This window comes from Varroa destructor, unplaced genomic scaffold, assembly GCF_002443255.2.
Source record: "Varroa destructor unplaced genomic scaffold, Vdes_3.0 BEIS01000003.1, whole genome shotgun sequence".
Lineage (NCBI taxonomy): Eukaryota > Metazoa > Arthropoda > Arachnida > Mesostigmata > Varroidae > Varroa > Varroa destructor.
In genome coordinates, this window is record NW_019211456.1 from 36,021,244 (window position 1) to 36,034,889 (window position 13,646).

Sequence of the window (13,646 nt, forward strand, 5' to 3'; positions counted from 1 at the left end):
TTCAGATTCTTAAAAAAAGAACTCCCACTGACCCGTACTTCTACTGGGCTATCAACCAAACGAGTGGCTTTCTGCACTAAGGGCTAGTCAGCAGCGAGTTTATCTATCTCCGCTTATCGTTTTGGCAAAGGCCGAAAGAAGCCATCCCTGAGTGATTGATGTGCGATGCTCGACGAATCGAAACAAAGACGGACTAGGCATTGTAATTATATACAGCTAACTGATAGGGGAGATAAAACTGAACAAAAAAAGCTTTACTTCCCAAGCTCGTAGGCGTGTTCGGAAGAAAAACGAGCTACGCCAAGGATTCGAAAAGAAAGAAAAAAATAGAACCATTCTACTGTGATCCATCAATACAAATAATAGGTTCTTGTCACCGCAAACATCGAAGCGGACACGAAAATATCAGGAGATATGTAGTAACGCCGGCAGTGGTGATTATCGGCTATTTAAGGGACGATGCGAAACAATGTTGTATAATATGAGGTTAGCGGATCAAAGGGGTAACGAGAAACTGGTTGACAAAAAAAAAGAACATATTGGACATGGGTTGAACCGCTGCAAAAACGAACACAGAATGAAAAAGCGAGAAATAAGCCACCTACTGGGAGCGTTACTGGTCCTAAACAAATGGCAACAGATCAAGGGCAAAGGAAAAATCTGATATTATCGAACGATAGTTGAGTGGGAAAAGGGGGCTGGACTTCTTGTTTTATCTTCATATCAGACAAGGTTGGGAACGGAAATAGATATATCACATTTTTCTTCTACACCATTTGCCAGCGAGTTATAGCTTTTCTTGATAGCTAAAGCAGTTGCGAAGAACTCTGTGCCTTCAATCTTTAACTTTTACACCTCGCGTTGAGCAAATGGTAGACATCTAACTATAGTTATACTAATTTGTTCGGAGCACTGGAACTTAACCAAAAATAAAGAAGATCAGAACTTCTATAGGAAAGACTAGAACAATAGACTAAAGTCGTGAAGGGGTCAGATGTGGGGAATAATATTCAGTTGTTACTTCACATCTACACTTGCACCAGCTTTACTAGCGATACTTTAGAATCGTATCCTTTCCCAAGGCGTATACGCAGCTAAGTGTTGGTTCTCGTAAAGCGCGTTAGCGACCAGTCTCAATTCGTTATTTTATACACTATATACATACGTGGCTGATTCTTACATTGATATCCGTTTGACGATACCCACATCTCCCCTACCACCGTCTTTCGGATACCCATTCGAAACCATTGGACATGTTTTCAATTCGAGTATATCCTCAAACCACAAATGGTAGGGCAGGACTGACGCCGTATCACGCCACATCGACATCATTAGAAGCCCATATCTACCTAACTCGCATTGTCCGAATAGAAAAAGTCATGATTTATCTGAAATTATACGTTGAGAAAGAGTTCAAGGGTTAGGTTAGGGCAAATCGAACTTATATATACAAAGATGTCTACGTATGAATATGCGTGTACATGCTAGATAAATAAATATAAACAATCGAATCGAACGGAGATGCCCTTCGACTAAAACCAAAGGCTGATGTTTTATGCTAGCTATCTATTTTATTCAGATATGAGTTGTTCTCTGTATTCTGGTATTTGAGCCTAATATGTAAGGTTCATTTTGACTCGATTGAACATGTGCCTATATTGAGGACTCTATTATTTCGAAAGTAAAGTAAGATGAACTATAGAAAGTAAAGCAGGTCTACACATCGTCGGTAGGTTAAATAATCAACGTTGAGCTGAATGGAGAACATTTGCAGCTGGCCTGCTAAGCAGTGTAACTCCTCTCAAGCACTGATCATGTCTCTTCGATCGCCTACGATTGATTCATCTTTCGTTCAACAAACAAAGCAAGCAGCGAGAGCTTTAGCCCCAGAATTTATTTGCACTTGTTTCAGCGCAAGAAAAACGCGGATTCTCCTACGTATCTATGGCTTTACCAGTACTTCTACGTTGCCGATTCAACTTGCGCGAACGGTGCCGCAGTCGTCTTCAAATCACCCCTTTACTCTGGTCGCGTCTCAGTTCTTCCGGGAGATCACGCTCGGTTATGTTGATACTTGGCTCGCTGATTTCGGTTTTAGCTAAGCATATTGTCATTTACTGCGGAAGTGCTAATCACAGTGTAGAAAGATGGCGAGGTCGTGCAAATGCTCTCAAAGGAATGAGGTGAGTAACAGTCGTGTGCTAGCCATTTGTGCCGGTCGTTTCAAGAAGCTTTGTTTCCTTTTTAACGCTCCGACCCTTCAGATCTGTACTACTATAGCGCTGGCGTTAACAATCGTATCACATACGTAATCGCGAGCTTCCTCCTTCTCTGCCCTCTTCCTGTTTTCTTTCCGGATCGCTTTTCTGCGTCAGCCAGTCTCAACACTCGTTCATAGTTCGCCATGGCGTTCTGCCAAGTCTGATATGACCACTAATTATCCGACGTACGAAGGTTCATAAAAGCAAAATGAAAATCAGCGGCACGTACCTTGAACTGAGATTATCGTACATGTAGGTGTTCGTTTCAAATGGTTACTTCTGCTCGTAGAATGATTCTGTCTGCATAAGTATAACTTTATGCATATTTATACAACTGTACGGGTTAGTATATTGGTACGGATAGCTTTTATCGGCTGATGAGCACAGGTGTTTAAGAGAAGACACGAATAGGCCCTTGATCTTAGTAATACTTTTGGGGATTAAAAATCGGTGGCTGTTGGAATAGTTCATAGCGGCACATCTGAATGAGGCACAGACAGGGTTAAATTCGAGTTTTTTTCACAGACATACATTCTTTTCCTTGTGCTAGAAGCATCACTTTTGATAATTATGTTTATTTAATATAGCCACCATTAATCCGAACTTGACTGAGACCACCTCAATTCGGAGCTTAAAACACTTATCTTTATCTTTAGATCTTCGTTCTTTAATCCGCAAATAACTCTTAAGCAGTAATCGTACGCAGCGTGGACGTGAAATCAATGAAAATGTTACTCACATATACTACCTTGTAAGAAAACGAACGAAATATACTTTTGTACCTATAGCGGGTCAAAAGTTCTAAAATGCGTAAAAAACGTGGAAAAGACCAATGTAATAATAATAATAATAATAATACGTATATAATAAATACGACTCGAGTTTTATGCCGTTAAGCACCCCATCGGGTGGACGGCTGGCTGCCAGTACGCAACGAGCCCATTTAGAGCTCATATAGACGACCCAATTGGTCATTTGTAGAAGCGCCGCTAGTCTATGTATCAAGAAGATCTACGTGTATCCGAAATGGATTTTGAGCCATTTTGATGAAATTGAAGGGTACATTAATATCGGTTTTTCCCTAAAACACCAGGAGAAATGCATCGTTTTGCCATGGTCAGTTCTGGAAGGAATTCATTTCCTTCTACTACTGCTACATGTAGTGGGTGAAAGCATGCGACAAACAACCAGTCAGTTGTAGAAAAACTAATAATACCGCCATTAACCGTTCTGCAGTAATACTCAATGGCAATATAGAATCTAAAACTCGAAATATTTATAGCGAGCATTAACTCATATATCCTATCGCGAGCTTGCTTGGGTTTCGAAGTAACTTACACCAATCTTAGCTAGCTCGTAGGACTGAGACTGAACTTAAACAGTTTGTATTTGTTCCAACTTCCCACTATCTACGATAAACAGCCTGGGATAAACGATACTAAGTAGCACACGATATCTATAAGCAACGAACGACGAGTAAACGATGAAATCGGTAACCTGGCGCTGTTCCTCCTGACAAGTTCGGCCACCTTGATAGAAATCGTCGGTGGAATTATTCTAAGACTAGTAAAATATGGCCATGGACTATCGATATTGCCAATGACGTTATTCGGCCAAATTAAGAGATTGGCTAGTTTAGGCATCTTTCTCCCTGCAAACGTCCTTTTTTGATCCAAACTAGAAATACTGCGTTTGATGTTACAAACCACCGCAGCAATTGTGCGTAGTCTGAACTTCAATCGTAGCGAATAGCCTTCCTCTAAGTTAACAAACGTCAGGAAACGACACTCTAATTATAGCCCAAGGATATATTCTCCGGCGCCAGGACATGAAGTCGGAACTTAAGTTGACTGATCTTCGTTAGGCCGTACGAAATTCACTTTATGTAGGTTCAACTTTATTAAGCAACACTTGTTGCGGGCGACCGCGCTTCCCTCGTAGTGTCTTGCTACGCGTCTGGTTAGGCGTGAACGGAAGATGGACAATTGAAAGTCTGCGACTGTTATTACAACAATAACACAAAACTATCCTTGGGACCTCGATGCACGAACACCATATCAATTATGCTTTGAATACTATATTGAAAATTACAATATTTAAAAAAGCGGTAGTACTGTTAACCTTCTTATTTTAAACGTATCGTTTATTTCTAGGAATATTTGGTAAGAAACTTACAAAATTTTTGAAAGTTACAACAATTTGATTTAGATCGTCATCGGGAAAAAGCAAGAAGACTTGAACCGAGCAAGTCAGCTTCTTCGTTCTTAGTTTGACATTCTAGAACATTGGTTCAAGTGTTTGTTTTTGAATCGAGGGGCAGTCAAAATGGTGACGGTTTTTATTCAAGTGGCACGCAATAGCAGACTTTTCGATGCTGAGATCATCCAACTATCCTACCAGCAATGCTATGCTATCGTATTATGTCCATAATAAAATTGCTGAAAATATACAGCAGCTTCGAAACGGTACTAAAGCAGTTACTTCAATTGTCAGTCGATGCTTTCTGAAGCATCAACGTTGAATGTTCCACGGCAAAAAACGAGAGCTTCGATTCCCATTTCCTATTAAAAGGCCAGCCCATATATGGTCAGTGAGACATTTACACTCATATCTCTAGGACATAAAAGTAATCGACAATGATTTCAGCATCCTAAGGACAATTAGCGAAGAATAGTTATCAGGCTTCGTACGTCGCCGGTCCTATTGTTTGTTCGAAATTGACCCGATAGTGGTTAGCATGACGTATTGAACTTGAAATTTCGGCACCGCTCGCTAGTGCTCGGTATTTACAATACGCTGCTGGCGCCGTCACATAGATTAAGTCGTGGAGTTGAAATTTTTCGTTAATAAGCACAGTCTGGTTCTGGGAGTCGACATACACCAGAAATTCGATGCTATTTATATATTTATTTTGCGATGCTGCAACGATAACTTGAACTTCCCTAGCGACACAGGAAGCCAGAGAGCCAATTATCCCCTCAAAGTCATAAACTTGGACGGGGGGAAAATGGAAAATAATGAAACAAACTCTCAACTTTTAGGATTCCGCGTATCACTAATTGACCTTCACGTCACGTTTCCTAATGTAAAAATAGGCATATTTCTAGAAATAAACTTGTGCCTGATTTATATAACATACAATATTATTCGCAGTTTTCATTGCCATCGCGTCTAAAAACATGTTGATGTTTTTTTCCTAAGCACTCGCCGACTGGATGATTGTTCACGTCAACAGAAAACGAGTACGGCTAGCAGCCATTACATCGATAACCAAATGCACGATAACGTTCTGTTTTTGGTTGGTAAAAAAATGGGGCTAGGAAGTGGGCTTCCTCATTACGATCTATTTACTAAATTTCGTGCCATCAGCGATCCCCTGTCATAATCAAAATTAGAACGATACCGCCCTAGCTAACCAGTACCGTAACAGTGCTTTCATAAGAAATATATACACGACGTTTAATATATTGTAAAGGCAACGTAGCTTAGCTTATGCTATTTATTACTTTAGCTGCGTAATGAGTTGTAAAGCCGAGTTGAAAGCCAAAAAAAAAAATATGTAATTAAGTCGAACCTCCCGCCTCCGCCACTTTAAATGACTAAACAACGAAAGTAGAAGTTCGGACAAAAATTTTTCCCATTGCCTACCATTAGCGGACTCAGGGGACTTTCACGTCTCTTCGTGGAACCAAATTGCTGACTTGACTTGATTAAAATTTACAGTCGCTACAAGAGCTCGTCTACAGCATGGAATCTGTCTTTTCGACATCAAGTCTCATGTTTTTCGCGTTGAGTACGACGATATGGTTGACGTACGCCCTTCTTGCTTTAGGCGCAGTACGCCTTCGGGGTGGGGGTTCAGGACAAAATCGAGCGCAACATCTTCGGATGCTTTATTTCACTAGTGCCCTTGCCATTCAGGCTGCGCTTTTCGCGCCGTCACCATTGCTAGCCCGGTTGCGAGCCGGAGCTAACCACAGCGCAAGTTCTGCAAATAATTCAGTCCGTGAACGGCAGGACCTATTTGTACTCGCTTTACAGTGGACTCCCGGAGTGTGCTACCGTGGAGTAGATTTCAGAAATCGCCGCTGTCATAATTGTTTACGGAACAACTGGACGATTCACGGGTTGTGGGGTATGATGAGCTTTTGCGGCGAATACGAAACGTTCTCGAAATTATCACTTAACGTTAAATTGATGCAAGCATTGTGGCCATCTTGTGGGAGACCCGATGAAGAATTTTGGGAATACGAATGGAGAAAGCATGGCACGTGCTTCAGGGAGATCAGTGGCGTTAATTCGATGACAAAATACTTCAACAAAACGTTGTACTTAACTGAGCGCGCTAATATTTTAAATATATTGGCTGAACAAGACATTCGGCCGTCTTCGACGTACACGGTTTCGGTGGAAGCTATCGAAAAAGCTCTACAAAAGATTCATGGCGCTTCCGCAACGGTCAACTGCGATAATCCGCGGTATGGTAAATCGCTTCTGACCGAAATTCATATTTGTTTTGATGGCAGCTTTCGACCTAGCAACTGCAGACCGGTCCGTCAGCGGTGCAGAAGTCAAGTATTTTATGAGGAATTCCCTAGATCAACAGATTATTATGAGTAAGCTTAAAATTGATTTGTTAGTGACGATGAAATACTTCTGAATGAATTTCACATAAGATTTTTGTTAAGTAATTTTCAAAATACCCTTGACTTGCGGGACCATCGAATAAATAGCAGCTCAGTAATGACTTGCCGAATACAGGATCGTTGGTGTTATTGCGTGACAATAGCGTTCGATGCTGATAGAATTACCACGTCTTGTTGGTATATACAACCTGAATCCTTTATGACAGGCATAAAGCAGCACGTCATATGGTAGAAAAATGGTGAGTATGTACGATCATCACGTTAGAGCTGCTATAGACTTCGTGCACTACGAAGTCAAGAACCTAAAGAGATACTGTGCATGTTCTTTCATAAGTTGCAACTAAATTTAAAGTCGAAACACAAATGAAAAAAGGCACAATGTGAAAGGGAATCTAATTCATCTATCACATCCTGACTTTATAGGACAACCTTATATAGCAGGTTCGTTCTTAACGTGCGTTCCCAATCGGCGGACCCTTCCGGCAGTCACCGCATGCATCATCCGTAAGCTAAAATGCATCACAACCCACCAAAACTACCAATCTCTCCTGTCAGGGATACTGCCATACTCAACCAAAGCGAACAGCAACGGCAGCTACCCTGAGGCGGCAGAGACAATATCGTTCTTTTGCTAGACGAAATAAAGGCGATGAAGGAAAATGCTAGGCCTGCGAAAACATTTCTTGATCGGTTGTCATATTGCTAACGGTAGAAAGTGATGTCAAAAGTGAAAAGAAAAGTGGCAACGAAGGCCTAGAAGCTAGATAGATAGACAGACAGACAGGCGAGTGGATAGACAAAGCCACTGTTCTTAGTGACGTTTATCCATCAACGCCCACTTGGGAACATCGTCGTTGTCGTTGCTGGTGCTGCTGCCGCTGCCGCCGCCGCCGCCGCCGCTGATCTACGAATGGTCTTCGGGTGTACGGTATTGCCCGGATAGGGGCATAGGACAACAACGCATCGCAACCACCTTGTCTGTATTAAGCCTATGCCCTTTTCTGTTTTGCTGTCTCCTGCTGCTGTCGGTAAGGGATACCATCCACACCCCCAAAATCCTTAGCTTTTTGGTGGCAATCGTGCCGGTTTCTCTGCGTCACATCATAACCCCCTAAGGAGCCGGCGACATCGTAGGGGATGCAGCGGGAATGGACAAAGAAAAAGGCAGTATCGCGGCTAGTAGGCGTAACATCGTTGGACGGTTATTGCCAAGCGTCACCTCCTGTATCTGCCATCAGAATTGCGATTGCGTATGAGTGCGTCAGGTGGGCATTACTCGATGGGTACAAAGGCTGGGTCTGGACTATAAACCCGCTTCTCGCCATATAGAGTCAGACACTGTAACGCTGTGCACAATCAGAAACGAATGCAATGCTTAAGCAATGTTATTGGCTTGGCCGCTTGTTTTCCCGTAGGGCTTGTGGTAGTGCGTATCTGCTCCTATCGACAGTTCGTCTTGTGCATCAGAGAATTCTGAAGGTTCCATTGAACTTCCCTTCAGCTGCAATACAATCGACGGCCGACTTGTTTTACAGCTTTTGAGGCATTTTAGCCATGGCGAGAATCTATTTGTTGACCGTCTTTGTTTTCGTATCGTAATGGGGCGTTCTGATATCCGTGGCATAAATGCAATGCTTTTTTTATTTGTCAGGACCTCTCATAAAATAGTTCCATGTGTCGTTTACATGCCATCGCCTCTCGTTTCATTTGACAGACAGCTTGTCTAACCATAACTCAATGTCAGCTTTGTAACATGTACATATACCATCTTTGATGGCAGTGAAGGAGTGATTTGCTTTGAATTGGAGAAGCTACCCGGAAGCCAAGCAGGACGTCGGCAAGCTGTTTTTGAAATTATTTTTGCTTCTATATTTTGCTGTACCTGAGTTTTTATAAGAAAGCAATCCAATACCCTTGATCGCAATTGCACTTTGTAAAATATGTCAGTGATTTGATTTGTAAAATATGTCAGTGATTGAACGCTTAGTGGCTTAGGAAACCGGTTAGTGAATAGAAGCCAACATCGCTGCTTTTCGTACCGATGTATATACATGCGGACGTATTTGATGCAAGCCAACTACTTGCCGCATAGTTTTACACACATACGTTTATGGGCGTTTCCTATATGCTTTTTTATACCTTTTCTTATACTATTATCGTTCCACGCTGACACATACTGATATAATCGCATAATACGGCTGGCCTGATATCGCTGTACCTTCCGCTCTGTCCATGTTCGCTCGCCTAACGTCAGGCGATCGTAATCCGTCATGAATGATCCGCGAGCGTTCAAGCCGGCCGGCAGAGATGGTGGATGTTAAAATAAAAAACAAGGTAAAACCTAATCAACACCTTTTCTATACCGATATAGGAAGCCATGTAGATCATTTAATATAACACTAATACTGTAACAGATCCTGCGCTACTTACATGTGCTTTTAAAAATGTTCTTCTTGGACGACACCGTGCACACTTATACTTTTTGTTGTTACGTGAGTTAACGAACTCACTAGGCAAGTAACTGGATAAGGATAATTAAAGTAACTCTCGTAAGTTTGACTCGTATGTTTACTACGAACTTTTTTAGGATAGTGAAGTTAACAGAAGACGGGCTTCATTATTGTTATAAACTACTTATTAGGGAGAATACAGTATCAAACGATCGTAAATGCAAAAGCGAAGTACTGACTGATTTTAAGCACGTGAGTTTAAGTTGAACTCGCAAAGGATTAAATAAGTTATTACATAGGTGGAGCAAATACTAATTTTAAGACGCTAGTAGCACACGAATTAGCTTTTTTACACTAGTCAAGCTCCACGGCTTAGCAAACTTTCATGAAGCAGATGAAGAATAATTAAAAATTGTATGGGATCTCCAGCTAAAACCCAGGAGTAATTGTAGTCTCACGATCATGACTACGGTGCTTTACTCATCCTTCAACCGGGATTAGGCGGCTTTTTCGATCATGTGTTTTGTGGATCTTGACGTGTATTTCCGCCTATACGTATAGATGAGAAAGCCCGAGAGATATTTCCGTTTGGACCATCCTCCTATTCAGTTCGAAATGTAGTTAAATCGAACTGAGCAAGCGTAGAGGATTTTGTTGAAATACTTTTATACGATCTCTAGTATTGCTTACTGACTAGATAACTCGGACTTCTGGAGTTTCTTTTGTGACTATTGGCCCATTGGCTTACGCGAGCGCTTACAGCCCCAAAGAAAACACACTAGGATTCTTGAAGACATCAGCACCCTTTTGCTAAGAAGTGTTACTTTGTTAGAAGCCTTCCAGAAGACTTTGGCGACTGTTAGCCTTGTCCTATTCAAGGTGCTTGTAGAGTTGAAGGGGATGTTGGCCCGCCGGAACGGTATATGGGTCAACCTTCAGCGCGCATAAGCGAAGGCCGCCGTAGCATTTAGCCTACAAGGCAAAGGAACATGTGGCTGAGCCGTTAAAGTCAATGCAGCAGGCATCTTTTTCGTCGAGCGACGCAGCCAATGCATAGTTTTTTTTTCTGATATCAATCTCTTGTAGGCCGCTGGCGACCGCGAACTTTCAAGACCAGCGAAAGGTCCTACCTCTGATTTTTTTAGCCTAGTCCATCTCTGCCATCCACGGTTCTCTTACACGCCTTAACGAATTTGGACCATTCGATCTTGACAAAGGCCCTACCACAAGTTGGCCTATCTTGAAGGGCGAAGGAAGAAAGAAGCGCCATCGGAACGAAAGTTTAACCATGTAGTTGAAGGCAGTAACGACTATAAGAAGTGAATGGGAAGCTTATAACCTTTTGGTTGCGGTGTAGGGTGTAAAAGATACGAGTCGACGTTTCCTTAGACGGTTATAGGCTCCGGTGGACTGACTGACACGAAGTAAATTCGGCCCAATTAAACAAAACTGAGCTATTTGATAAGCCTCACATCTAAGTAAATATCCCAACAACAAATCCGTCTAAACAGCTCTCAAGTTCAATTTAACCCACGCATTTACTAGGAGATGCAAGCCGTAAGTCGACAAGGTGGTTGTTTTTAGCAAAAAAATCCACTTGCAAACATTATTCAAATTAAAAACCTGTTTTTAGTTTTAATAAGTGAGTAACTCTAAAACATCAAAAAAAGGCGTCCAGAAAGAACACAGTTGATCGAGGAGCATAATTCATGGAGGCAAGACCTTGACATTTTAGCTTTAGGATGGTTTGAATTGTTGGAAAAGACTGGAATAGCTTCTATTGTGGCTCGTCTTTACTTTAGAGGCATAAGTCTGCAATTAATACTTTGAAAAAAATATTAAAGCTAAACCATTTTTTTAAGTAGACCCTAATTTTTTGGGATCTGAGTCCGTCCGCGGAAATGCCTAAAAGCTAAAAAAAAATAGAATTCACCTCTTTATTGATAGGCCGTGGGGAACCTGACTATCAAATTATAACATGTATAAAACAAATATATATATATATATAACATTGTTATAACAAATTATAACAGGACGCTAAGCAAATATTATCTTGAGAAAGAAGTATATCGTAGCAAGCAGAGGGTGTTAACGAAAATTACGCGTAAGCTTGGAACCGTACAAAAAGCTGCATGAGTTCTGGATCGCCAACGAGGGTAAACCACTATTCGTTGTTTTGTTTTTCTATTAGATCATCCTTTTTCACCCATGCCCCGTCAGGTGGCCACAAAAGAAAGAGGCAATATGTGTTCACCAGATGGGTTAAAATGTACTTATCACTATAGTTGGCAAGAACCCGCGCTAGGGGAAACAAAAAAATTATACTGGTATATTCTTCTGTTGCCGAAGTAAGCTAACTACAATTCGTTCGAGAAAATATCAATTGAACGCATCTGTGTCGTTGGCTCATATGACCCCACAAGGTAAAGTTATATGGGCCAAAGATGAAGCTATATAGGCCACCAATGACTTCGTATGAAGAAGTCAGTTATCTAAGGCAGTTGAAACAAAAACTCTTTTCTTTTTAAGAAGGGCTGTGATTATAGCTAGAAAAAGCGGTGCTTTATAGTTATTCGTTTCTAAGTTAGGAAGGTAGAAGGCTATAGTTCCTCTAGCATACACCTACTTGAAGTTCTGTTACGCAGTGTCGAACCAGCTTTTGAATGGCCAAAATACTGGCACATCCACGGACCGTATGCAGCTTGAGAAGAGGGGAGGAATAGTTAAAATTTGCCCACCGCCTCCAAAATCAATTTGATCGAAGTCAAACCTGTATAACCATTGTTCTTATACATGATTCTGACATAAATAACTACCTATGGTAAATTCTGATCTATAAGCGTGATTATCTATTCTACTCTATATTGTCTATCTACGTACATGTATTGACAATGTTGCCTTATTGAACAGGACATCATATCAATAAAGTCGCTAAAATTTATTTTGAAATCAATCAAATCGTCCACGAAACAACCATGTCGTTGATAAAAGCGCCACGTGAGTATAAAAATATGATGCCGTACTCCAACTTGACTCTTGCTGCGCTCTGAGGTTATTAAGTTCCCTTTATAAGATCAACATCAACGGCAATCGAATTGACTTATGCCCAAAATGCAGACGCGTATCTGGCCCCATTTTACCTTTACTTCAGTGTGATCATGTATTATAACTCCATGTAATAACCTCTAAAAACGTATTTTACCTCCAATTGGCCTTTAAAGATATAGTCTTCAGACAAAAGTAATAGAAATACTAGATTTTTTTCTTTTCATCACACAAGAGAAGTTCAACGAAACATATTTAGCTGTTCTGCGTAGCCTCACCATTTAAAATCTAGGTAAAGAAGAAGTATTGTTGACCTGTTACTGAAGTACTGCTGACCATTTATTCAAATGGTTCGACAGTATTAAAATCTTAACTTAATATTCCTTTCAGCAATATACATAGCTGTACAAACAATAAGGCGACAAGTAGCTATTTTATCTTGCATCATGTTTGTACTAATGTGCACTACATTGATTTAACCATTATACAATACTATTAGAAATACGCTCGGTCGCGTTACCGGCTTTCTAATATATTAATATATTTTTCGTGATAAAGTCATTGATCACTGTTAGCTGAGTTTTTCGAAATGTGTCAGCCCTATAGCCGGATGGTGCCACTTCGCTATGGCAGCGAGGATTCAGCCTTTTGGACAACTTCAGGAGTCAATCGTCGTAGCAGCGGCGTTACGACAATCTCTTTTCCCGGGGGCAGACTTTGCCTATTCAAGCCGTCTCTCTATCTCCAGTTGCCACTCTGCTACAGCCCACATCCAATGGGCTTTCCGTGCAGTACGGCCCGCCAGTCGAATTCTGTGCAAATAACGTTTCTCCTATTCTCACTTTCAAACGTATATAACGAAAGCGCCATGTTAGGCAGACTGCAGCCTTCAGCTGCCAAACACGCTGATCTTTTTTTGTGACCGTCCAGGTCATGCGGTTGATCAGACCGTTGCATCTTGAACACCCGGTAACTGTCAAAATGTGCCCTGTATGGCCTTGTTTTAGATAGTCTAACACCTCTAACGAAGTGGAACCAATCACATTACTTTTAGCGATTGCGTTAAGGCTCCCAAAGTTTCTACAGCGCTAACTAGTATGAGCCGAAAACAGCAAATGGAGTGAGTAGTCGATTCCAAAAACGTAGTCCTACTGCTTAGTACTCTTAAAAAAAACCCATGGACTGCAACTAGCTTCTACAAGGGCCACTTCCGGGCGCTGAGGGAAGCGTATTGCTTATCTGCT

At 41.3% G+C, this 13,646-nt stretch overlaps 2 protein-coding genes across 4 annotated transcripts in view; both read left to right on the forward strand.

Moving 5' to 3' along the window:
- Positions 1 to 13,646, forward strand: part of LOC111246593 (uncharacterized) — a 159,822-nt gene that overhangs the window by 46,479 nt on the left and 99,697 nt on the right. The window lies entirely within an intron of this gene.
- LOC111246594 (ribonuclease T2-like) lies at positions 5,802 to 9,181 on the forward strand. The gene is made up of 2 exons (XM_022796448.2): positions 5,802 to 6,877; positions 7,331 to 9,181. The coding sequence occupies exons 1-2, from the start codon at positions 6,009 to 6,011 to the stop codon at positions 7,413 to 7,415; spliced, it is 954 nt and encodes a 317-aa protein (XP_022652183.1). The 5' UTR covers positions 5,802 to 6,008; the 3' UTR covers positions 7,416 to 9,181.